General features: G+C 34.7%; 2 protein-coding genes across 2 annotated transcripts in view; both read left to right on the plus strand.

Annotated features, from left to right (window-relative positions):
* Positions 1–27,405, plus strand: part of LOC134844522 (uncharacterized) — a 638,515-nt gene that overhangs the window by 482,067 nt on the left and 129,043 nt on the right. The gene's annotated exons all lie outside the window — the stretch shown is intronic.
* LOC134843923 (uncharacterized) overlaps positions 16,628–27,405 on the plus strand; it is a 59,246-nt gene continuing 48,468 nt past the window's right edge. The window contains exons 1-2 of the mRNA XM_063860266.1: positions 16,628–17,139; positions 17,358–17,715. Of these exons, the coding sequence (XP_063716336.1) occupies positions 16,876–17,139; positions 17,358–17,715 (622 nt within the window). The 5' untranslated portion in view covers positions 16,628–16,875. The remainder of the gene's footprint in view (positions 17,140–17,357; positions 17,716–27,405) is intronic.

A 27,405-nucleotide genomic window follows, 5' to 3' on the forward strand; every position in this document is an offset into this window, starting at 1 on the left:
ATAATTTTTCACATAACTTAGACATCAAAAACTCAACATAGGATGATATTATCAACTGTATAGAGTCAAGTTCTGTCAGGAAACTCTCAGAAATTGCAAATCGTCCCTCTAAATTTGACTGCTGAAATCATTTCGTTCTTCATGACGTTCTTCAATAATTCTGTAAAAGTTTTCAAAAAACCTGATTTGAAAAAAGTACGAATTTTTTAATTACGACCCTTATTTAATTTAAAAAACTTATAGTTTGAACTTCTCAAAGTTAAGATGGGGTGCTGTCCAGGCAATCTCAGGAATTTTTTAGATGGATCCTGAAGATGACTGCTCAATGCATTTCAGTTCCCTAGATATGAAGTATGATTCATTTTTCATGATTTTTCAAAAAAAAATCTTTTTAAAGTCCAATTTTCAGTATTTGAAATTGTCGACGCATTGATGGGTGAAATCAGGTTACTATCAGCAGTTGCAGATGTGGCATACATCCCAATTTGATTTCTCGATATGTTCAAGTTGTTGAAATTGACGTTCTTTTGATATTTCGGAAATTTTCATTTACCTATTAGTTGTACGCTTTCGGCCATTCTGAAAGCCAGTAGCGTCAGAGATTTGACCATTATAGTTTTAAAATTTTTCAGTTGATTTTTTCTTTATTTTATGAAAAGGGTAGTTGGATAAGCTCGTCTCTTTTTACGGATGCATTTCTTTCGATGTTTTTTTTTTTCATTTTTTTGATATATAATCTGTTTCTACGTTAAATGTTCTGTTTCAAGCACCGGAGGTGCGTTACACGCTAGTTTGAGTAATTCAATCTTTTTTTCCCGAGATTTGACGTACTTATTGATTCAAAGAAGATAGATTTAATTTTGACAAAAGTTGAATATCTCAACCCAGTAATTGAGTGCTGCCAAGTTACTCTCAGTGGTTCCAAATCTTGCCTCAAAATATGACTGCTCAGATCCTTTTACTTACTGAGATATGACGTTTCTTGAGAATTTTTTTCAAAAAATAATTTTTCACATAACTTAGACATGAAAAACTCAACATAGGATAATATTATCAACTGTATAGAGTCAAGTTCTGTCAGGATACTCTCAGAAATTGCAAATCGTCACTCTAAATTTGACTGCTGAAATCATTTCGTTCTTCATGACGTTCTTCAATAATTCAGTAAAAGTTTTCAAAAAACCTGATTTGAAAAAAGTACGAATTTTTCAATTACGACCCTTATTTAATTTAAAAAACTTATAGTTTGAACTTCTCAAAGTTATGATGGGGTGCTGTCCAGGCAATCTCAGGAATTTTTTAGATGGACCCTGAAGATGACTGCTCAATGCATTTCAGTTCCCTAGATATGAAGTATGATTCATTTTTCATGATTTTTCAAAAAAAAATCTTTTTAAAGTCCAATTTTCAGTATTTGAAATTGTCGACGCATTGATGGGTGAAATCAGGTTACTATCAGCAGTTGCAGATGTGGCATACATCCCAATTTGATTTCTCGATATGTTCAAGTTGTTGAAATTGACGTTCTTTTGATATTTCGGAAATTTTCATTTACCTATTAGTTGTACGCTTTCGGCCATTCTGAAAGCCAGTAGCGTCAGAGATTTGACCATTATAGTTTTAAAATTTTTCAGTTGATTTTTTCTTTATTTTATGAAAAGGGTAGTTGGATAAGCTCGTCTCTTTTTACGGATGCATTTCTTTCGATGTTTTTTTTTTTCATTTTTTTGATATATAATCTGTTTCTACGTTAAATGTTCTGTTTCAAGCACCGGAGGTGCGTTACACGCTAGTTTGAGTAATTCAATCTTTTTTTCCCGAGATTTGACGTACTTATTGATTCAAAGAAGATAGATTTAATTTTGACAAAAGTTGAATATCTCAACCCAGTAATTGAGTGCTGCCAAGTTACTCTCAGTGGTTCCAAATCTTGCCTCAAAATATGACTGCTCAGATCCTTTTACTTACTGAGATATGACGTTTCTTGAGAATTTTTTTCAAAAAATAATTTTTCACATAACTTAGACATGAAAAACTCAACATAGGATAATATTATCAACTGTATAGAGTCAAGTTCTGTCAGGATACTCTCAGAAATTGCAAATCGTCACTCTAAATTTGACTGCTGAAATCATTTCGTTCTTCATGACGTTCTTCAATAATTCAGTAAAAGTTTTCAAAAAACCTGATTTGAAAAAAGTACGAATTTTTCAATTACGACCCTTATTTAATTAAAAAAACTTATAGTTTGAACTTCTCAAAGTTATGATGGGGTGCTGTCCAGGCAATCTCAGGAATTTTTTAGATGGACTCTGAAGATGACTGCTCAATGCATTTCAGTTCCCTAGATATGAAGTATGATTCATTTTTCATGGTTTTTCAAAAAAAAATCTTTTTAAATTCCAATTTTCAGTATTTGAAATTGTCGACGCATTGATGGGTGAAATCAGGTTACTATCAGCAGTTGCAGATGTGGCATACACCCCAATTTGATTTCTCGATATGTTCAAGTTGTTGAAATTGACGTTCTTTTGATATTTCGGAAATTTTCATTTACCTATTAGTTGTACGCTTTCGGCCATTCTGAAAGCCAGTAGCGTCAGAGATTTGACCATTATAGTTTAAAAATTTTTCAGTTGATTTTTTTCTTTATTTTATGAAAAGGGTCGTTGGATAAGCTCGTCTCTTTTTACGGATGCATTTCTTTCGATTTTTTTTTTCATTTTTTTGATATATAATCTGTTTCTACGTTAAATGTTCTGTTTCAAGCACCGGAGGTGCGTTACACGCTAGTTTGAGTAATTCAATCTTTTTTTCCCGAGATTTGACGTACTTATTGATTTTTTCAAAAAAAATTATGATTGCTCCAAAAAAAAACAAAGAAGTTATAATAAATTTTGACAAAAGTTGAATATCTCAAGCCAGTAATTTGGTGCTGCCAGGGTACTCTCAGTTGTTTTAAATCTTGCCTTTAAAATATGACTGCTCAGATCCTTTTACTTACTGAGATACGACGTTTCTTGAGATTTTTTTCATAAGTTTTTTCAAATAACTTAGATATGAAAAACTCAACACAGGTTGATATTATCAGCTGTATAATGTCAGGTTCTGTCAGGGTACTCTCAGATATTGCAGGTCGTCCCTCCAATTGTGACTGCTGAAATCATTTCGTTCTTCATGACGTTCTTCAATAATTCTGTAAACATTTTCAAAAAACCTGATTTGAAAAAAGTACGAATTTTTTAATTACGACCCTAATTTAATTTAAAAACTTAGTTTGAACTTCTCAAAGTTATGATGGGGTGCTGTCCAGGCAATTTCAGAAGTTTTTTAGATGGACTCTGAAGATGACTGCTCAATGCATTTCAGTTGCATAGATATGAAGTATGATTCATTTTTCATGGTTTTTCAAAAAAAAATCTTTTTAATGTCCAATTTTCAGTATTTGAAATTGTCGACGCATTGATGGGTGAAATCAGGTTACTATCAGCAGTTGCAGATGTGGCATACATCCCAATTTGATTTCTCGATATGTTCAAGTTGTTGAAATTGACGTTCTTTTGATATTTCGGAAATTTTTATTTTCCTATTAGTTGTACGGCAGAGACCATTATAGCTTAAAATTTTTTCAGTTGAATCTTTTTTTTGTTTTTTTTTTATTGAAAAGTGTCGTTGGATAAGCTCGTTTCTTTTTACGGTTGCATTTCTTTCGATGTTTTTTTTTTCATTTTTCAAAAATATATAATCTGTTTCCATGTTAAATACTCTGTTTCAAACACCTGAGTTGCGTTACACGCTAGTTTGAGTATTTCAATCTTTTCCGAGATTTGACCTATTTTCAAAGAAATGATATTAAATTTTGACAAAAATTGAATAAACAACCCAGTATTCGGGTGCTGCCTGAGTACTCTCAGTTGTTCAAAATCTTGCCTTTAGAATATGACTGCTCAGATCCTTTTACTTACTGAGATACGACGTTTCTTGAGATTTTTTTTCATAAGTTTTTTTTCACATAATTTAGATATGAAAAACTCAACACAGGTTTTAAAAATTACTTTAAAAAAATTTTAAAAAATACTTTATTTGAAAAAACTGTTCAAAATTTTAAATTCCCAATCCTATAATGGGGCGATCTCATGAAACTTTTAGAGGTTGCAATTCTTTTCAAGTTTTGACTGCTTTAATAATCTTTGCTTGCGAGGTAGGCCTTTTTTATGATTTTTTAAAACTTTCCATAAGCCTAAGTTACGATGGGGTGCTGTCGAGGCAATCTCAGGAAGTATTTAGATGGACTCTGAGATGACTGCTCAATGCATTTCAGTTGCATAGATATGAAGTATGATTCCTTTTTCATGGTTTTTCAAAAAAATATATTTTTAAATTCCAATTTTAAGTATTTGAAATTGTCGACGCATTGATGGGTGAAATCAGGTTACTACCAGCAGTTGCAGATGTGGCATACACCCCAATTTGATTTCTCGATATGTTCAAGTTGTTGAAATTGACGTTCTTTTGATATTTCGGAAATTTTCATTTACCTATTAGTTGTACGCTTTCGGCCATTCTGAAAGCCAGTAGCGTCAGAGATTTGACCATTATAGTTTAAAAATTTTTCAGTTGGTTTTTTTCTTTATTTTATGAAAAGGGTCGTTGGATAAGCTCGTCTCTTTTTACGGATGCATTTCTTTCGATTTTTTTTTTCATTTTTTTGATATATAATCTGTTTCTACGTTAAATGTTCTGTTTCAAGCACCGGAGGTGCGTTACACGCTAGTTTGAGTAATTCAATCTTTTTTTCCCGAGATTTGACGTACTTATTGATTTTTTCAAAAAAAATTATGATTGCTCCAAAAAAAACAAAGAAGTTATAATAAATTTTGACAAAAGTTGAATATCTCAAGCCAGTAATTTGGTGCTGCCAGGGTACTCTCAGTTGTTTTAAATCTTGCCTTTAAAATATGACTGCTCAGATCCTTTTACTTACTGAGATACGACGTTTCTTGAGATTTTTTTCATAAGTTTTTTCAAATAACTTAGATATGAAAAACTCAACACAGGTTGATATTATCAGCTGTATAATGTCAGGTTCTGTCAGGGTACTCTCAGATATTGCAGGTCGTCCCTCCAATTGTGACTGCTGAAATCATTTAGTTCTTCATGACATTCTTCAATAATTCTGTAAACATTTTCAAAAAACCTGATTTGAAAAAAGTACGAATTTTTTAATTACGACCCTAATTTAATTTAAAAACTTAGTTTGAACTTCTCAAAGTTATGATGGGGTGCTGTCCAGGCAATTTCAGAAGTTTTTCAGATGGACTCTGAAGATGACTGCTCAATGCATTTCAGTTGCATAGATATGAAGTATGATTCATTTTTCATGGTTTTTCAAAAAAAAATCTTTTTAAAGTCCAATTTTCAGTATTTGAAATTGTCGACGCATTGATGGGTGAAATCAGGTTACTATCAGCAGTTGCAGATGTGGCATACATCCCAATTTGATTTCTCGATATGTTCAAGTTGTTGAAATTGACGTTCTTTTGATATTTCGGAAATTTTTATTTTCCTATTAGTTGTACGGCAGAGACCATTATAGCTTAAAATTTTTTCAGTTGAATCTTTTTTTTGTTTTTTTTTAATGAAAAGTGTCGTTGGATAAGCTCGTTTCTTTTTACGGTTGCATTTCTTTCGATGTTTTTTTTTTCATTTTTCAAAAATATATAATCTGTTTCCATGTTAAATACTCTGTTTCAAACACCTGAGTTGCGTTACACGCTAGTTTGAGTATTTCAATCTTTTCCGAGATTTGACCTATTTTCAAAGAAATGATATTAAATTTTGACAAAAATTGAATAAACAACCCAGTATTCGGGTGCTGCCTGAGTACTCTCAGTTGTTCAAAATCTTGCCTTTAGAATATGACTGCTCAGATCCTTTTACTTACTGAGATACGACGTTTCTTGAGATTTTTTTTCATAAGTTTTTTTTCACATAATTTAGATATGAAAAACTCAACACAGGTTTTAAAAATTACTTTAAAAAAATTTTAAAAAATACTTTATTTGAAAAAACTGTTCAAAATTTTAAATTCCCAATCCTATAATGGGGCGATCTCATGAAACTTTTAGAGGTTGCAATTCTTTTCAAGTTTTGACTGCTTTAATAATCTTTGCTTGCGAGGTAGGCCTTTTTTATGATTTTTTAAAACTTTCCATAAGCCTAAGTTACGATGGGGTGCTGTCGAGGCAATCTCAGGAAGTATTTAGATGGACTCTGAGATGACTGCTCAATGCATTTCAGTTCTCTAGATATGAAGTATGATTCTTTAAAATTGATTTGAAATTGTCGACGCATTGATGGGTGAAATCATGTTACTATCAGCAGTTGCAGATGTGGCATACACCCCAATTTGATTTCTCGATATGATCAAGTTGTTGAAATTGACGTTCTTTTGATATTTCGGAAATTTTCATTTACCTATTAGTTGTACGCTTTCGCCCATTCTGAAAGCCAGTAGCGTCAGAGATTTGACCATTATAGTTTAAAAATATTCCAGTTGAATCTTTTTTTGTTTTTTTTTGATGAAAAAATTAAAAATTAAAAAAAAATACTCGCTAGTTTTCGTAATTCAACCATTTTTTTAAATAACTTGAAATTTTTACACGCTAGTTTGAGTAATTCAATCATTTTTTAAATTCAATGAAAAAGTTTGATAAACTTATTCAATTTCTTCACATTCATTTGTTCTTGGTAAAATTTATTCGTTTTCTTGGTTTGATTGACGATTCTGATAATTTTTTGATCTATTAGCCCGTATAAATTGTGAAAAATTAATGTTTTCTGTGTTTCTGCTCTTGGAACCATTCTGCACTTAGGTCGTTCTGCTTATTGCTCGGCCTCCGACTGTTTCATAGGTTTTGATAACTTTTGTTTGTTTTTTTTTTCAGGAAAAACTTGCTAACGCTCAAATATGTTTTTTACGGTTACGTCCTATTATACCTTTCAATCTAGATAACTCGACAACCTATTACTCTTCCTTTGCAAATTTATCACCTACTTCTTTCAGTCTGATCTTCGAAACGCTTATTGAAATTTTGATAGTTATTTCCTTTTTGTTTCGACCATCGGCGAAATTAAAACTGAGGGTATTTTTTTCGCAGTGGTATCATATTGGAACCCTTTCAATCGTGATTCAGGATTCAAAAATTTTCTAAAGCTTGTGTAGTGATTTGATGATAGGCTGAACTCCTAATTGAATTAGACTGCACTTGTTGTTGCTGTTGTTTTTAGCCCCAAGGGTCCGGTTCGCTCAAACCAAGCCACAGAACGTCGCATCTTCGGTCGGACCGAGCCATAATTCTGTTGGGTTTAAGAAAGTGGTGTTCTGGGAACAGTTAAAAAGATGAAGAGTTGTATAGTTGTAAGGACATTATGGGCAGTTTGGGGGGACATTGGGGTCAATTCGATTTAGTTATGTATTCAGGAAAGGGTTACGGTAGTCTGAGAAGCCGAATTGTTTTTTTGGGGGATATAACTGCTCTGGCTTGTTTACCTCAATATCTGTGTATTTGCTTCTAAAGCAATTTAAAATTGTTTAAGATATGAGTAGTTTGTTTACTAAACCTTTTGAAAGGCGTAAGATTATAAGCTTCGGATAGTTTAGTTTAACTTTCAGGGGCGTATAAGTCAAGCAGCGAAAGGCGGATGTTCTTTGAGGTTTTGGGACAAGGATTATAAAAAAGCGGATTCGAGCGAAGGAAAGTGCTGAGAGCAAACTGCGACATCAGTAGATGATGGTGGTGGTCAAGTTTAAAAGTTCAGTTCATAGTCTTAATGTAAATGTTCTTGTGCGCTCATCTTTTTGCACCCTGTTATCACGCCTAGAGCAGCAGTTTGCAGTTTGTTTTAGTGACAGCGTCGAACCAGGCAGGTCTTGCAAAATCTAAAATTTAGTCTTATGAAAGCTTTATAAGTAGCCCGTATATTTCTTTGGACTGGCCGAAGAAGTGTCGCATAGAGGCTTCAGGATCAATATCCTTCGCGCGGATTTTGCAGATGTTTGCTTGCAATGATCTGCGAAATTCAGGGACGGGTCGAAGAAGACACCAAGTGTTTAAGGATGTTTCTTGAGGTGCAGTATATTGTTTAGTTCTGTTCGGATCGGCGTTAAAATGTTTGTTAAAAGAAGAAAAAAGGCTGGCTGAGCCTAGTTAGATAATCGGATAAGATTGATGCGGCTGTTGAAATGTTGCTTGACTGGACAAAATGTGGAGTTCTTCCGCGGAAGACTGCATTTTTTTTTCTGATGGTGATAGTGAAGTGCCATGGACGTAAAAACGAAAAATAGTTGGAGATAAGACTGAGCCTTGAAGGACGCCTGTACGCAATCGGCTTTCGGTAGAAATTTGCTAAGCTTGGGATGGATCCAAGATTCTAAAGTTTTAACAGCTGGGCTTAAAATCGACACTGGGCAGTATGAGTCCGAAGATTTGATCTTTGTTTCGTTTCAGGAGGGGTTTTGTGCAAATTTTGGGGAATTTTGTTCAAAGAAAGAGAAAGATTTAAAATGTGTGCTAAAAATGTCATTGTTATTGGTCCAGTTTATTAAAAGTGGACTGTGCATAGACCATCCGGTCGTAATGGTATTTTTTAGATGGACTCTGAAGATGACTGTTCAATGCATTTCAGTTCCCTAGATAGTATGATTCCTTTTTCATGGTTTTTCAAAAAAAATATATTTTTCAATTCCAATTTTAAGTATTTGAAATTGTCGACGCATTGATGGGTGAAATCAGGTTACTACCAGCAGTTGCAGATGTGGCATACACCCCAATTTGATTTCTCGATATGTTCAAGTTGTTGATATTGACTTTCTTTTAATATTTCAAAAATTTTCCTTTACCTATTAGTTGTACGGCAGAGACCATTATAGCTTAAAACTTTTTCAGTTGAATCGTTTTTCGTTTTTTTTAAATGGAAAGTGTCGTTGGATAAGCTCGTTTCTTTTTACGGTTGCATTTCTTTCGATGTTTTTTTTTTCATTTTTCAAAAATATATAATCTGTTTCCATGTTAAACACTCTGTTTCAAACACCTGAGTTGCGTTACACGCTAGTTTGAGTATTTCAATCTTTCCGAGATTTGACCTATTTTCAAAGAAATGATATTAAATTCTGACAAAAGTTGAATAAACAACCCAGTATTCGGGTGCTGCCTGAGTACTCTCAGTTGTTCAAAATCTTGCCTTTAGAATATGACTGCTCAGATCCTTTTACTTACTGAGATACGACGTTTCTTGAGATTTTTTTTCATAAGTTTTTTTTCACATAATTTAGATATGAAAAACTCAACACAGGTTTTAAAAATTACTTTAAAAAATTTTTAAAAAATACTTTATTTGGAAAAACTTCAAAATTTTAAATTCCCAATCCTATAATGGGGCGATCTCATGAAACTTTTAGAGGTTGCAATTCTTTTCAAGTTTTGACTGCTTTAATAATCTTTGCTTGCGAGGTAGGCCTTTTTTATGATTTTTTAAATTTTCCATAAGCCTAAGTTACGATGGGGTGCTGTCGAGGCAATCTCAGGAAGTATTTAGATGGACTCCGAGATGACTGCTCAATGCATTTCAGTTCTCTAGATATGAAGTATGATTCTTTTTTCATGGTTTTTCAAAAAAAATTCACTTAATTTCCTTGTTTTTTTTCCAAATTTGAAATTGTCGATGCATTGATGGTGAAGTCAGGTTACTACCAGCTGTTGCAGAAATGACCTAAACCCCAGTTTGAATTCTCCATACGTTCAAGTTTTTGAAGTTGACGTTTTTTTGACATTTCGAAAGTTTCCATTAAACTCTTAGTTGTACGCTGTCGGCCATTCTGAAACCCAGTAGCGTCAGAGATTTGACCATTATATTTTAAAAATGTTTCAGTTGAATCTTTTTTTGTTTTTTTAATGAAAAAATTAAAAATTAAAAAAAATACTCGCTAGTTTTCGTAATTCAATCATTTTTTAATTTCAATGAAAAAGTTTGATAAACTTATTCAATTTCTTCACATTTATTTGTTCTTGGTAAAATTTATTCGTTTTCTTGGTATGATTGACGATTCTGATAATTTTTTGATCTATTAGCCCGTATAAATTGTGAAAAATTAATGTTTTCTGTGTTTCTGCTCTTGGAACCATTCTGCACTTAGGTCGTTCTGCTTATTGCTCGGCCTTCGACTGTTTCATAGGTTTTGATAACTTTTTTTTTTTCAGGAAAAACTTGCTAACCCTCAAATATGTTTTTTACGGTTACGTCCTATTATACCTTTCAATCTAGATAAATCGACAACCTATTACTCTTTCTTTGCAAATTTATCACCTACTTCTTTCAGTCTGATCTTCGAAACGCTTATTGAAATTTTGATAGTTATTTCCTTTTTGTTTCGACCATCGGCGAAATTAAAACGGAGGGTATTTTTTTCGCTGTGGTATCATATTGGAACCCTTTCAATCGTGATTCAGGATTCAAAAAATTTCTAAAGCTTGTGTAGTGATTTGATGATAGGCTGAACTCCTAATTGAATTAGACTGCACTTGTTGTTGCTGTTGTTTTTAGCCCCAAGGGTCCGGTTCGCTCAAACCAAGCCACAGAACGTCGCATCTTCGGTCGGACCGAGCCATAATTCTGTTGGGCTTAAGAAAGTGGTGTTCTGGGAACAGTTAAAAAGATGAAGAGTTGTATAGTTGTAAGGACATTATGGGCAGTTTGGGGGGACATTGGGGTCAATTCGATTTAGTTATGTATTCAGGAAAGGGTTACGGTAGTCTGAGAAGCCGAATTGTTTTTTTGGGGGGTATAACTGCTCTGGCTTGTTTACCTCAATATCTGTGTATTTGCTTCTAAAGCAATTTAAAATTGTTTAAGATATGAGTAGTTTGTTTACTAAACCTTTTGAAAGGCGTAAGATTATAAGCTTCGGATAGTTTAGTTTAACTTTCAGGGGCATATAAGTCAAGCAGCGAAAGGCGGATGTTCTTTGAGGTTTTGGGACAAGGATTATAAAAAAGCGGATTCGAGCGAAGGAAAGTGCTGAGAGCAAACTGCGACATCAGTAGATGATGGTGGTGGTCAAGTTTAAAAGTTCAGTTCATAGTCTTAATGTAAATGTTCTTGTGCGCTCATCTTTTTGCACCCTGTTATCACGCCTAGAGCAGCAGTTTGCAGTTTGTTTTAGTGACAGCGTCGAACCAGGCAGGTCTTGCAAAATCTAAAATTTAGTCTTATGAAAGCTTTATAAGTAGCCCGTATATTTCTTTGGACTGGCCGAAGAAGTGTCGCATAGAGGCTTCAGGATCAATATCCTTCGCGCGGATTTTGCAGATGTTTGCTTGCAATGATCTGCGAAATTCAGGGACGGGTCGAAGAAGACACCAAGTGTTTAAGGATGTTTCTTGAGGTGCAGTATATTGTTTAGTTCTGTTCGGATCGGCGTTAAAATGTTTGTTAACAGAAGAAAAAAGGCTGGCTGAGCCTAGTTAGATAATCGGATAAGATTGATGCGGCTGTTGAAATGTTGCTTGACTGGACAAAATGTGGAGTTCTTCCGCGGAAGACTGCAATTTTTTTTCTGATGGTGATAGTGAAGTGCCATGGACGTAAAAACGAGAAATAGTTGGAGATAAGACTGAGCCTTGAAGGACGCCTGTACGCAATCGGCCTTCGGTAGAAATTTGCTAAGCTTGGGATGGATCAAAGATTCTAAAGTTTTAACAGCTGGGCTTAAAATCGACACTGGGCAGTATGAGTCCGAAGATTTGATCTTTGTTTCGTTTCAGGAGGGGTTTTGTGCAAATTTTGGGGAATTTTGTTCAAAGAAAGAGAAAGATTTAAAATGTGTGCTAAAAATGTCATTGTTATTGGTCCAGTTTATTAAAAGTGGACTGTGCATAGACCATCCGGTCGTAATGGTATTTTTTAGATGGACTCTGAAGATGACTGTTCAATGCATTTCAGTTCCCTAGATAGTATGATTCATTTTTCATGGTTTTTCAAAAAAAAATCTTTTTAAATTCCAATTTTAAGTATTTGAAATTGTCGACGCATTGATGGGTGAAATCAGGTTACTACCAGCAGTTGCAGATGTGGCATACACCCCAATTTGATTTCTCGATATGTTCAAGTTGTTGATATTGACTTTCTTTTAATATTTCAAAAATTTTCCTTTACCTATTAGTTGTACGGCAGAGACCATTATAGCTTAAAACTTTTTCAGTTGAATCTTTTTTCGTTTTTTTTAAATGAAAAGTGTCGTTGGATAAGCTCGTTTCTTTTTACGGTTGCATTTCTTTCGATGTTTTTTTTTTCATTTTTCAAAAATATATAATCTGTTTCCATGTTAAATACTCTGTTTCAAACACCTGAGTTGCGTTACACGCTAGTTTGAGTATTTCAATCTTTTCCGAGATTTGACCTATTTTCAAAGAAATGATATTAAATTTTGACAAAAGTTGAATAAACAACCCAGTATTCGGGTGCTGCCTGAGTACTCTCAGTTGTTCAAAATCTTGCCTTTAGAATATGACTGCTCAGATCCTTTTACTTACCGAGATACGACGTTTCTTGAGATTTTTTTTCATAAGTTTTTTTTTCACATAATTTAGATATGAAAAACTCAACACAGGTTTTAAAAATTACTTTAAAAAAATTTTAAAAAATACTTTATTTGAAAAAACTAATCAAAATTTTAAATTCCCAATCCTATAATGGGGCGATCTCATGAAACTTTTAGAAATTGCAATTCTTTTCAAGTTTTGACTGCTTTAATAATCTTTGCTTGCGAGGTAGGCCTTTTTTATGATTTTTTAAAACTTTCCATAAGCCTAAGTTACGATGGGGTGCTGTCGAGGCAATCTCAGGAAGTATTTAGATGGACTCTGAGATGACTGCTCAATGCATTTCAGTTCTCTAGATATGAAGTATGATTCATTTTTCATGGTTTTTCAAAAAAAATTCACTTAATTTCCTTGTTTTTTTCCAAATTTGAAATTGTCGATGCATTGATGGTGAAGTCAGGTTACTACCAGCTGTTGCAGAAATGGCCTAAACCCCAGTTTGAATTCTCCATACGTTCAAGTTTTTGAAGTTGACGTTTTTTTGAATTTCGAAAGTTTCCATTAAACTCTTAGTTGTACGCTGTCGGCCATTCTGAAACCCAGTAGCGTCAGAGATTTGACCATTATAGTTTAAAAATGTTTCAGTTGAATCTTTTTTTGTTTTTTTTAATGAAAAAATTAAAAATTAAAAAAGTACTCGCTAGTTTTCGTAATTCAGCCATTTTTTTAAATTACTTGAAATTTTTACACGCTAGTTTGAGTAATTCAATCATTTTTTAATTTCAATGAAAAAGTTTGATAAATTTATTCAGTTTCTTCACATTTATTTGTTCTTGGTAAAATTTATTCGTTTTCTTGGTATGATTGACGATTCTGATAATTTTTTCATCTATTAGCCCGTATAAATTGTGAAAAATTAATGTTTTCTGTGTTTCTGCTCTTGGAACCATTCTGCACTTAGGCCATTCTGCTTATTGTTCCGCCTCCGACTGTTTCATAGGTTTTGATAAGTTTTGTTTGTTTTTTTTTCAGGAAAAACTTGCTATCGCTCAAATATGTTTTTTACGGTTACGTCCTATTATACTTTTTAATCCAGATAAATCGACAACCTGTTACTCTTCCTTTGCAAATTTATCACCTACTACTTGATTTCAGTCTGATCTTCGAAACGTTTATTGAAAATTTGATAGTTATTTCCTTTTTGTTTCGACCATCGGCGAAGTGAAAACTGAGGGTATTTTTTTTCGCGGTGGTATCATATTGGAACCCTTTCAATCGTGATTCAGGATTCAAAAATATTCTAAAACTTGTGTAGTGATTTGATGATAGGCTCAACTCCTAATTGAATTAGACTGCACTTGTTGTTGCTGTTGTTTTTAGCCCCAAGGGTCCGGTTCGCTCAAACCAAGCCACAGAACGTCGCATCTTCGGTCGGACCGAGCCATAATTCTGTTGGGTTTAAGAAAGTGGTGTTCTGGGAACAGTTAAAAAGATGAAGAGTTGTATAGTTGGAAGGACATTATGGGCAGTTTGGGGAGACATTGGGGTCAATTCGATTTAGTTATGCATTCAGGAAAGGGTTACGATAGTCTGAGAAGCCGAATTGTTTTTTGGGGGGGTATAACTGCTCTGGCTTGTTTACCTCAATAACTGTGTATTTGCTTCTAAAGCAATTTAAAATTGTTTAAGATATGAGTAGTTCGTTTACTAAACCTTTTGAAAGGCGTAAGATTATGAGCTTCGGATAGTTTAGTTTAACTTTCAGGGGCGTATAAGTCAAGCAGCGAAAGGCGGATGTTCTTTGAGGTTTTGGGATAAGGATTATAAAAAAGCGGATTCGAGCGAACGAAAGTGCTGAGAGCAAACTGCGACATCAGTAGATGATGGTGGTGGTCAAGTTTAAAAGTTCAGTTCATAGTCTTAATGTAAATGTTCTTGTGCGCTCATCTTTCTGCACCCTGTTATCACGCCTAGAGCAGCATTTTGAATAGTTTGCAGTTTGTTTTAGTGACAGCGTCGAACCAGGCAGGTCTTGCATAATCTAAAATTAGTCTTATGAAAGCTTTATAAGTAGCCCGTACATTTCTTTGGACTGGCCGAAGAAGTGTCGCATAGAGGCGTCAGGATCAATATCCTTCGCGCGGATTTTGCAGATGTTCGCTTGCAATGATCTGCGAAATTCAGGGACGGGTCGAAGAAGACACCAAGTGTTTAAGGATGTTTCTTGAGTTGCAGTATATTGTTTAGTTCTGTTTGGATCGGCGTTAAAATGTTTGTTAAAAGAAGAAAAAAGGCTGGCGGAGCCTAGTTAGATAATCGGATAAGATTGATGCGGCTGTTTAAATGTTGCTTGACTGGACAAAATGTGGAGTTCTTCCGCGGAAGACTGCAATTTTTTTTCTGGTGGTGATAGTGAAGTGCCATGGACGTAAAATAAAAATAGTTGGAGATAAGACTGAGCCTTGAAGGACGCCTGTACGCACAATCCTAGATTTTCACCAGTTGTTCCTGATCATGGTTGATGCCCTCTCAGACAATTTGACAAATGCCTATTTAGGCTTCCGGTACGCTGGTGCCAAGCAGGAGATCCAGGAGGGTGCAATTGTTCATGTGAAAAAGCTTTCGATAAACAATTGCGGCCAGCATTGTCCGATTCGGGGGCTTTTGTTAGTTCCAACAGTCAGTTTGATGAAAAATTCGAAAGTTTGGTAGTGTTCGGAGGAATCGGGCCAAAGCCATGTTGATGATCGGCTTTCGGTAGAAATTTGCTAAGCTTGATCTTTGTTTCGTTTCAGGAGGGGTTTTGTGCAAATTTTGGGGAATTTTGTTCAAAGAAAGAGACAGATTTAAAATGAGTGCTAAAAATGTCATTGTTTTTGGTCCAGTTTGTTAAAAGTGGACTGTGCATAGACCATCCGGTCGTAATGGTATTAAGAGATTTTCCGCTTTGATTTTTATTCTCAGTTTTTAGACGGATAAAAGCTTTCGAGGCTAGGTTTAAGGGCTTTTCACTTAATTATTTAACTGCTCTTCTTCATTTTTAGCTTATATTCTGCTCACTTTTCCAGTTTTTGGTTAATTGCCATTTTTTTGAATGTATTTAAAGGCAGCTTAAGAAAGAACTGATTTTCTGTTAATTTAAGAAAGAACTGAAAGAAAGAAGCCAAAAAAAGAACTGAATAAGTTTTTCTGTTAATTTTTAGGCCTGTTTTTGTTTATGAAAGTAAAATTTGTTCAGACTCAGTTTTACATTTTTCGGTTTGACTGTTTATTTATTTTAAGTTCAGTTCATTTGCTTTGTTAAAACGAAGGCAAACTACTATCGAACAGCAAAAGGCCACAAAAACGCAATCGGCTTCTAGGTTTCGAAATAGGATTTTAGTTCTTAGATTTCCCAGGGAATTAATAAACACTTACTTTTTGATCCACTTTTATCAAATTGGCTTAGTTTTATCTAAAAAGTGTCGATCTTAAATTGTTTTTTAAATTCAAAAAGCTTGAAAAGTTTACATTTCGTTCTTGATTAAAAATTTTTATCTTTCTCAGCGTTCAATTAATTTTTTTTCAACTCTGTTGGTTACGTGTAATCTTTTCTGTGTGGGTTTTCAAGGTGAGAGACAATTCTTGAGAACTCTCAGGCTGAAGAAATATTCTTTTATTGCTAATTCAATGATAGATGTCCATTTTACGAAGATTCTTCGAGATTCTTAAAGCGAAGGCGTGTAAAATAATTAATTATCTGTGACAGATTTCATCTGTAGACGAGAATAATTTAGATAACCTCATTTCTAGTTGACCCTTATATACACCCTGATTTTACTTTCTCTCAACCGAGACAATTTTCTTTCTTAAATAAAAGCAGTTGCACTAATATCAGAACCATGTGATTGAACGGACTCTTCTGAAGTACTTTTAGTATGTTGGTTTATTTTGAGCTTTTACATTTTTTCAGAATTAGGACACTTTATTGTAACGTCATTGTCTCAAATAAGTTTTCGTCGACAGTTTTTTTTCTATCTTTCAGATATCTGCATGTGAAAAGAACATTTTCTAAAAAGTCACCTGCGTCATCATAAGCCAATGGTAGTAGTTGGTGGTGAAGCTTGGTGCGATTACGAATGAGCGAATAGAGTAGCAACTTGCTTGAAGTAACAGCAACTAGATGTAGCATATCATACTACATGGTCGTGATTGTCGATCAATTGTTTACTCGACTAAAGCTCAACTGTGTACCTTCATAACCTATTCTGTACACTGTTACTAGCCAGCAGGTATAATGCTGAGCGACATTTCGAAACAACTGTACGAAGCGGAACAGCCTCAACACTCTTCGTCAAAGCAAACCACATGTAATAATGCATCAGTCACAGATACTACAACTGATTTGCAACCACAACAATCTCATTTCAACTCTCTCCATGCTGAAAACTCAATATCGGTCGCCGCATCATCAGGCCATAAAAATAACAGCAACTCACCTCACTTGACGACAACGGAGACAGCTGGCCAATGTGGCCCTTTTTCAAGCAGTTCAGCCGAGGTAGGTTTCAGTAGTTCATAATCATAACAAATTTTGATGTTTTCCATCCAATCTTTGAATAATTTGCCTTTTGATCATGACCACTTTTTTAGGATTCTATTGTGTCATCCAATGTAAACGGGGAACAAAACCGAATTAAGTTCAGTAGCAAAACGTGGGGAATCAAATTCAGGAACTAGAAGGTGGTAGTGAAATTGGTTTACGGGTGTACTTTTCAGGCTACGAGATCGGTTTGGGAGGTGCCTGGATCATACGGTCTCAATTCGCCTTCTCATCTCGCGAAAAATAGCAGTAGTGCAGTTCCTGAAAACAGGACCAGGCCTTCAGCTGCCAATTTGGGATCGTCGGTCGCCGCCAGTTTTCAGCTGTCTCATCACCCGCAAGCAGTGTCAAGTCAATTTCGCCCGCAGTCGCCAGCAGCCAAGTTAGGGGGACCTCTGGGTTTGTCGGTTGCGGGCGACTCAGTTGTAAATAGCAACAGTGGCTTCAACGGTCAGGGTCAGGCGAGCCTCGTAGCAAGTCGTATGTCGCCATTCGCGCCAACCTTCACGCCAGCCATGCAGAGTTTGACTCCAGGTACATTTTGATTCTTACTACCATTTCAAAGAAGCTGAGTGCGCCTTTGAAAACGTCGCTTTAGAATTAGTGATTCTAAAAAGAAGAGGATGGATCGAAATTAGTTTAGTTTTACTTATTTAAATGTGCACGAATGAAAAAGCATTTGCATTCACTTTCTGTTATTTTTATTCCAAATAGCGAAGGTGTGGGATAACTTCGTTTTTGGGAGAAATGTGGTACGTTTTGTGGTGAACTATGGATCCAGGTACCGTAATTCTGGCTGCAGTGAAAAACAAGTTTTACTGATGCCAATCAAACTGATTCAATTTTTTTTTGTTGTTTCACCAATTTGGAGTCGTTTTCTAATCATGATTCACATTTTATTTTTAAGAGACCATAATATAATGGCTTTACGTCATTCTAAATCAAAAAGTTTATCTCTTTTTTTTCCCGTTTTTCCTGAGATGGTGTCCAAATGGTAACCGTTCTGTGCTACTTGAAGTTTATTTCATTTACAAGTTTATTTTTTCATTTTGTTTAATGTACAAACAGTTGCACCTCAATTGTTTTGTTGTTTTTCCATGTACTTGTTTGAATTTCTTCTTTTTTTTGGGGGGGGGGGCTGTGTATCAAATTTAGCTATTTGATTGTCTCATTAAATCCTAATTATTACAAAGCAATCATAAACTACCTATCAGCAGTAAGAACCGGACCGACTCATATCTCAGATATTGGTGTGAAAGACGATTTTCAGTTATGTTTGTTGTCGCTCGAATGCTGAGGTCTGCTCTGTTATAATATATCACTTCAACTTATATGATGTTGTATAAGAAGTTTAATAAAGATATCTGATTTTGCGTGGAAAAAAAGAATGTCAATAATCAAATTTTTTTTCTACATTCTATGGTCTAGAGAAATTTAATGTTGAACTATCGAGAACATAATTAAGGCATTGCTGCTTTCTGTGCTCATTGCTTTAAAAAGTGAGCTAACAAACACTTAACTATAATTTTGTTGCATGCTTTCACTGGTGTGTTGGAAAAACGCTAATGAACAAACAGAATTTTTAACGTTCTGTCATGTTTGTTTTCTTCACAAATACTCAAGATACAATGTTGATTTTTTGACATTCTGTTGATAATGTTATTCAAAGAATAACTGAGGTAAAAAAAATCTGAAATTAATAATTTGAATCCACCTGGAGTCGAACGTTCAAATTTCAACTTCCGAAACGATTTACAGAAGTTTTTCAGGAGGTAGAAAACTTCTCTAACAATACTTCATTGCACTCGTATTGAAACAACTTTTCTTACAAATTTTCAATTTGCTTTATAATTGTCCTCTAAGGTCAGGGATTCAATTCATGGCCGTACCTTTTTTATTGTTTTAAATTGATTTGCCGGATTTTGTTTATCTGCGAAGTTTTGTCGGCTTAGTTGCGGCATCACGGATTATTCTTGCGCTGTAAGTAAGTACCATGGTAGTTGCAAGTGATGTTCATTGCAACTTCTGGAGAGACGTGAAATTTTTAAAAGATTTTTGTAACATCTATTTTTTGGCTCAACTGGTGTCTGCTCAAAGATAAACTGCTTTTTACCGCTTCGTAATTTTCAATCAGTTGCTTATTTGAAATTCAAATGTCTCGCTTTGCGTCTTTGTCTAGAATTTTTGTGTGATAAAGACAGGTATTATGAAAATGTATCGGATTGGGTTTTTTATTTTATTTTTATATACTCTTTGGAGTTTTTGTTCTGAGATGACAATTTGAATCGTAAGAACTGGTTGCGAGAAGTTTTCGTGCACAGGCGGCGACCCATTATTTTTGTAGGCCAAAATTTATCTCGTTGGTGAAACTTCTAATGTCTTAAAAATTTTCACTCTTCGCTTTTATTTTAGTAGAGAAATAGTTAAAGGTTTTTGGCAAAGTCCGATTTTCAAAATTACGCATCTCGTCCCGAGTCAGTATAACAAGTCTAAAAAATATCAATTACGTACCTATCAACATAGTGTTAGATAATGTCTGTAAATGGTTTTTTGATCCAGATATATCCTTGTCCTACTGAATAATTTCAGCCACCTCTTGTCAAAGTATCAGCTGCGTTTTTCAAGTAGTTGCTGAGAAAAATACATTTGTGCATTTCATTGGGTATGCACAAAAGTTGCGATGTCTTGAGCAATCTACATAAAAGGCCTGAATATCATCAATACATCAGTCGTACAGCAGCTCAATTAGCCTAATGAGAAATAATTTTGGAGACCTCGGAACTCATTTTACAAAAAGGAGAAAAAAAGTTTTTTTTTATTGATATTCTTTTTTACACAGCGAGCTAGCTAGGGGTAGTGTAATATAACGAAGTCCACTTTATTTACTGTTTGGTGCAGCTACCATGACTCAGATGCAAGGACGTGATCTCCAAGTCAGGGTTTCGATTTTGTTATCTATAAAAAATTCCTTTTTAGGTGACAATGAACGCAGTAAAGAAACATAAAGGTCTAGTTGATTTTGTTTGGTTTGTTGGAAAAGTGTTAAGTTTGATCACGCTCAATTTTGTCGGGTTAAGTTTTGTTTTCTTTATAAGCTCAATTAAAATTCAGTTGCTGAAAGGAATTCAAATCACAGTTTGAATTAGGAAAGCGGAATTGGGGCGAAAAGGTTCGAAAGTGGGTTTCAAATTATAGATTTCCAAGCGGGAAAAAATAGTACTTATTCGTCCAGCTTTCTCTAATTGGTCTGATTTTATGAAAAAGTTGTTGACTTGAAAGCTTTTATGAAGTTCGAGGGTCTATCCTTTTTTCTTTAGATTTTTTTTGACACTTTTGTATGTCATACATTTTCTTCATGAAAATATTTTTCTTTATCTTAACTGATTTCTTGCATTGTGGTCTGGTAAAAGGTCGGTTTGATGAAAAGCCGGTCTGGTAAAAAAGACCTAGCCCCCTATTTTCTGCTTTTTTTGTAGCTAGTGTCTAATGATCTAACTACTAAGAAGCTTTCATGGCTGAGTAGTTAGTGAGTCAGACTGTTAATCTCAAGGTGGCAGCTTTGAAGCTCTGCCTGACGCAGCCGAATTTTTGCTAATTCATGGCTTAATTAAATTTTTTTGTACTTTACTCAGCTGCTTTTTTTTCGTGTTCTCGCTGTTTTTTGCGTAGCGGAACTTCGCCTCTGTGTGAAATTTTGTTATATAGACCGTAGAGTGTGATTTTTGGTTCGTCAAGGGAAGAATTGATAGCTTAAATAACGTTTGAAATGCTTTTGTTTTCATCGGATAAAAGTTGAGGTACTCCTTTTAAGGGGGTCAAAATAAGTACTTCAACTTTTATCCGGTAAAAACATAAATCTCAAACGTTATTTAAGCTATCAATAATTCCATTGGCGAACCAAAAATGACGCTCTGCGGTCTCTAACAAACTTTCACACAGAGGCGAAGCTTCGCAGACAATAGCGAGAACGACAAAAAGCAGCGCTTTAAGTATTTGCTTGATCAAAATTTTCCAATAATTCCATTATAACTTAACCTAAAACGAAAACTCCAATCGATTTTTCTGGACACTGAATAAAGCTCACTGGAAAAACGTCTTGTTCTTTTGTTCCCTTAAATGTCTTTGGTCACGAAATGGTAAATTGTTAAAGTTTCAAATGATAAATTTTCAAATGTGCAGCTTATTCAGCGTATTTGTATTGCCGCTATAGGGCTTGTATTGCAGCGGGTAGATGCAAATTGGGGCGAAAAGGTTCGGAAATGGGTTTCAAGTTAGAGTTTTCAAAGTGGGAAAAAATAGTACTTGTTCATCCAGTTCTCTCTAATTGGTCTGATTTTATGAAAATGTTGTTGATTTGAAAGCTTCTATGAAGTTCGAGAGTCTATTCTTTTTTCTTTAGATTTTTTAGTTGACACTTTTGTAGGTCATACATTTTCTTCGTGAAAATATTTTTTATCTTAACTGATTTCATGCATTGTGGTCTTGTAAAAGGTCGGTTTGATGAAAAGCTGGTCTGGTAAAAAGACCTAGCCCCCTATTATGTGCTTTATTTGTAGCGAGTGTCTAATGTTCTAACTACTGAGAAGCTTTCATGTCTGAGTAGTTAGTGAGTGAGACTGTTAATCTCAAGGTGGCAGCTTCGAATCTCTGACGCAGCCGAAATATTGCTAATTCGAGGCTTAATTAATTTTTTTTGTACTTTACTAAGCTGCTTTTTTCGTTTTCTCGCTATTTTTTGCGTAGCGAAACTTCGCCTCTGTGTGAAAGTTTGTTATATAGACCGTAGAGGGTGATTTTTGGTTCGACGAAGGAAGAATTGATAGCCTAAATAACGTTTGAAATGCTTTTGTTTTCATCGGAAAAAAGTTGAGGTACTTCTTTTAAGGGGGTCAAAATAATTACTTCAACTTTTATCCGGAAAAAAAATAAATCTCAAACGTTATTTAAGCTATCAATAATTCCTTTGACGAACCAAAAATGACGCTCTACGGTCTATATAACAAACTTAAACCGAGGCGAAGCTTCGCAGACAATAGCGAGAACGACAAAAAGCAGCTTTGAAGTATTTGCTTGCACAAATTTTTTCCAATAATTCCATTATAAATTAACATAAAACGACAAGTGCAATCGATTTTTCTGGACATTGAATAAAGCTCACTGGCATAACGTCTTGTCTTTTTTTTGTTACCGTAAATGTCTTTGGTCACGCAATGGTAAATTGTTAGAAAGTTTCAAATGATAAATTTACAATTTTGCAGCTTATGCAGCGTATTTGTGTTGCAACTATAGGGCTTGCATTGCAGCGGGTAGATGCAAATTAGGGCGAAAAGGTTCGAAAGTGGGTTTCAAGTTATAGATCTCCAAGCGGGCAAAAATAGTACTTATCCATCCAGTTTGCTCTAATTGGTCTGATTTTATGAAAGAGTTGTTGATTTGAAAGCTTCTATGAAGTTCGAGAGTCTATCATTTTTTCTTTAAATTTTTTAGTTGACACTTTTGTATTTCATAAATTTTCTTCGTTAAAATGTTTTTTTTTTTAATCTTAACTGATTTCTTGCATTGTGGTCTGCTAAAAGGTCGGTTTGATGAAAAGCCGGTCTGGTAGAAAGACCTGGCCCTCTATACTCTGCTTTATTTGAAGCTAGTGTCTAATGTTCTAACTACTAAGAAGCTTTCATGGCTGAGTAGTTAGTGAGTGAGACTGTTAATCTCAAGATCGCAGCTTCGAATCTCTGACGCAGCCGGAATTTTGCTAATTCGAGGCTGAATTAAATTTTTTTTGTACTTCACTAAGCTGCTTTTTTTGTGTTCTCGCTATTTTTTGCGTAGCGAAGCTTCGCCTCTTTGTGAAAATTTGTTATATAGACCGTAGAGTGTGATTTTTGGTTCGTCGAAGGAAGAATTGATAGCCTAAATAACGTTTGAAATGCTTTTGTTTTCATCGGAAAAAGGTTGAGGTACTTCTTTTAAGGCTGTCAAAATAATTACTTCAACTTTTATCCGGAAAAAAAATAAATCTCAAACGTTATTTAAGCTATCAATAATTCCTTTGACGAACCAAAAATGACGCTCTACTGTCTATATAACAAACTTTCACCGAGGCGAAGCTTCGCAGACAATAGCGAGAACGACAAAAGCAGCTTTGAAGTATTTGTTTGCTCAAATTTTTCCAATAATTCCATTATAAATTAACCTAAAACGAAAAATCCAATCGATTTTTCTGGACACTGAATAAAGCTCACTGGAATAACGTCTTGTTTTTTTGTTCCCGTAAATGTCTTTGGTCACGAAATGGTAAATTGTTAAAGTTTCAAATGATAAATTTACAAATGTGCAGCTTATACAGCGTATTTCTATTGCCGCTATAGGGCTTGTATTGCAGCGGATAGATGCAAATTGGGGCGAAAAGGTTCGGAAGTGGGTTTCAAGTTAGAGATTTCCAAGCGGGAAAAATAGTACTGATTCATCCAGTTTTCTCTAATAGGTCTGATTTTATGAAAAAGTTGTTGATTTGAAAGCTTCTATGAAGTTCGAGAGTCTATCATTTTTTCTTTAATTTTTTTAGTTGACACTTTTGTATGTCATATATTTTCTTCGTTAAAATGTTTTTTTTTAATCTTAACTGATTTCTTGCATTGTGGTCTGGTAAAAGGTCGGTTTGATGAAAAGCCGGTCTGGTAAAAAGACCTAGCCCCCTATACTCTGCTTTATTTGTAGCTAGTGTCTAATGTTCTAACTACTAAGAAGCTTTCATGGCTGAGTAGTTAGTGAGTGAGACTGTTAATCTCAAGCTCGCAGCTTCGAATCTCTGACGCAGCGAAATTTTGCTAATTCGAGGCTGAATTAAATTTTTTTTTGTACTTCACTAAGCTGCTTTTTTCGTGTTCTCGCTATTTTTTGCGTAGCGAAGCTTCGCCTCTTTGTGAAAGTTTGTTATATAGACCGTAGAGTGTGATTTTTGGTTCGTCGAAGGAAGAATTGATAGCCTAAATAACGTTTGAAATGCTTTTGTTTTCATCGGAAAAAGGTTGAGGTACTTCTTTTAAGGCTGTCAAAATAATTACTTCAACTTTTATCCGGAAAAAAAGTAAATCTCAAACGTTATTTAAGCTATCAATAATTCCTTTGACGAACCAAAAATGACGCTCTACTGTCTATATAACAAACTTTCACAGAGGCGAAGCTTCGCAGACAATAGCGAAAACGACAAAAGCAGCTTTGAAGTATTTGTTTGCTCAAATTTTTCCAGTAATTCCATTATAAATTAACCTAAAACGAAAACTGCAATCGATTTTTCTGGACACTGAATAAAGCTCACTGGCATAACGTCTTCTCTTTTTTTTTGTTACCGTAAATGTCTTTGGTCACGCAATGGTAAATTGTTAGAAAGTTTCAAATGATAAATTTACAATTGTGCAGCTTATGCAGCGTATTTGTGTTGCAGCTATAGGACTTGCATTGCAGCGGGTAGATGCAAATTAGGGCGAAAAGCTTCGAAAGTGGGTTTCAAGTTATAGATTTCCAAGCGGGCAAAAATAGTACTTATCCATCCAGTTTGCTCTAATTGGTCTGATTTTATAAAAAAGTTGTTGATTTGAAAGCTTCTATGAAGTTCGAGAGTCTATCATTTTTTCTTTAAATTTTTTAGTTGACACTTTTGTATGTCATATATTTTCTTCGTTAAAATATATTTTTTTAAATCTTAACTGATTTCTTGCATTGTGGTCTGGTAAAAGGTCGGTTTGATGAAAAGCCGGTCTGGTAAAAAGAGCTAGCCCCCTATACTCTGCTTTATTTGTAGCTAGTGTCTAATGTTCTCACTACTAAGAAGCTTTCATGGCTGAGTAGTTTGTGAGTGAGACTGTTAATCTCAAGATCGCAGCTTCGAATCTCTGACGCAGCCGAAATTTTGCTAATTCGAGGCTGAATTAAATTTTTTTTTGTACTTCACTAAGCTGCTTTTTTCGTGTTCTCGCTATTTTTTGCGTAGCGAAGCTTCGCCTCTTTGTGAAAGTTTGTTATATAGACCGTAGAGTGTGATTTTTGGTTCGTCGAAGGAAGAATTGATAGCCTAAATAACGTTTGAAATGCTTTTGTTTTCATCGGAAAAAGGTTGAGGTACTTCTTTTAAGGCTGTCAAAATAATTACTTCAACTTTTATCCGGAAAAAAAATAAATCTCAAACGTTATTTAAGCTATCAATAATTCCTTTGACGAACCAAAAATGACGCTCTACTGTCTATATAACAAACTTTCACAGAGGCGAAGCTTCGCAGACAATAGCGAGAACGACAAAAGCAGCTTTGAAGTATTTGTTTGCTCAAATTTTTCCAATAATTCCATTATAAATTAACCTAAAACGAAAACTCCAATCGATTTTTCTGGACACTGAATAAAGCTCACTGGAATAACGTCTTGTTTTTTTGTTCCCGTAAATGTCTTTGGTCACGAAATGGTAAATTGTTAAAGTTTCAAATGATAAATTTACAAATGTGCAGCTTATACAGCGTATTTCTATTGCCGCTATAGGGCTTGTATTGCAGCGGAAAGATGCAAATTGGGGCGAAAAGGTTCGGAAGTGGGTTTCAAGTCAGAGATTTCCAAGCGGGAAAAATAGTACTGATTCATCCAGTTTTCTCTAATAGGTCTGATTTTATGAAAAAGTTGTTGATTTGAAAGCTTCTATGAAGTTCGAGAGTCTATCATTTTTTCTTTAATTTTTTTAGTTGACACTTTTGTATGTCATATATTTTCTTCGTTAAAATGTTTTTTTTTATCTTAACTGATTTCTTGCATTGTGGTCTGGTAAAAGGTCGGTTTGATGAAAAGCCGGTCTGGTAAAAAGACCTAGCCCCCTATACTCTGCTCTATTTGTAGCTAGTGTCGAATGTTCTAACTACTAAGAAGCTTTCATGGCTGAGTATCTAGTGAGTGAGACTGTTAATCTCAAGCTCGCAGCTTCGAATCTCTGACGCAGCCGAAATTTTGCTAATTCGAGGCTGAATTAAATTTTTTTTTGTACTTCACTAAGCTGCTTTTTTCGTGTTCTCGCTATTTTTTGCGTAGCGAAGCTTCGCCTCTTTGTGAAAGTTTGTTATATAGACCGTAGAGTGTGATTTTTGGTTCGTCGAAGGAAGAATTGATAGCCTAAATAACGTTTGAAATGTTTTTGTTTTCATCGGAAAAAGGTTGAGGTACTTCTTTTAAGGCTGTCAAAATAATTACTTCAACTTTTATCCGGAAAAAAAATAAATCTCAAACGTTATTTAAGCTATCAATAATTCCTTTGACGAACCAAAAATGACGCTCTACTGTCTATATAACAAACTTTCACAGAGGCGAAGCTTCGCAGACAATAGCGAGAACGACAAAAGCAGCTTTAAAGTATTTGTTTGCTCAAATTTTTCCAGTAATTCCATTATAAATTAACCTAAAACGAAAACTGCAATAGATTTTTCTGGACACTGAATAAAGCTCACTGGCATAACGTCTTGTCTTTTTTATTGTTACCGTAAATGTCTTTGGTCACGAAATGGTAAATTGTTAAAGTTTCAAATGATAAATTTACAAACTTGCAGCTTATGCAGCGTGTTTCTATTGCCGCTATAGGGCTTGTATTGCAGCGGATAGATGCAAATTGGGGCGAAAAGGTTCGGAAGTGGGTTTCAAGTTATAGATTTTCAAGCGGGAAAAAATGGTACTTATTCGTCCAGCTTTCTCTAATTGGTCTGATTTTATAAAAAAGTTGTTGATTTGAAAGCGTCTATGAAGTTCGAGAGTCTATCATTTTTTCTTTAAATTTTTTAGTTGACACTTTTGCATGTCATATTTTTTTCGTTAAATTGTTTTTTTTATCTTAACTGATTTCTTGCATTGTGGTCTGGTAAAAGGTCGGTTTGATGAAAAGCCGGTCTGGTAAAAAGACCTAGCCCCCTATACTCTGCTCTATTTGTAGCTAGTGTCGAATGTTCTAACTACTAAGAAGCTTTCATGGCTGAGTATCTAGTGAGTGAGACTGTTAATCTCAAGCTCGCAGCTTCGAATCTCTGACGCAGCCGAAATTTTGCTAATTCGAGGCTGAATTAAATTTTTTTTTGTACTTCACTAAGCTGCTTTTTTCGTGTTCTCGCTATTTTTTGCGTAGCGAAGCTTCGCCTCTTTGTGAAAGTTTGTTATATAGACCGTAGAGTGTGATTTTTGGTTCGTCGAAGGAAGAATTGATAG

The sequence above is a fragment of the Symsagittifera roscoffensis genome, chromosome 4 (assembly GCF_963678635.1).
Source record: "Symsagittifera roscoffensis chromosome 4, txSymRosc1.1, whole genome shotgun sequence".
Classification (NCBI taxonomy): domain Eukaryota; kingdom Metazoa; phylum Xenacoelomorpha; order Acoela; family Convolutidae; genus Symsagittifera; species Symsagittifera roscoffensis.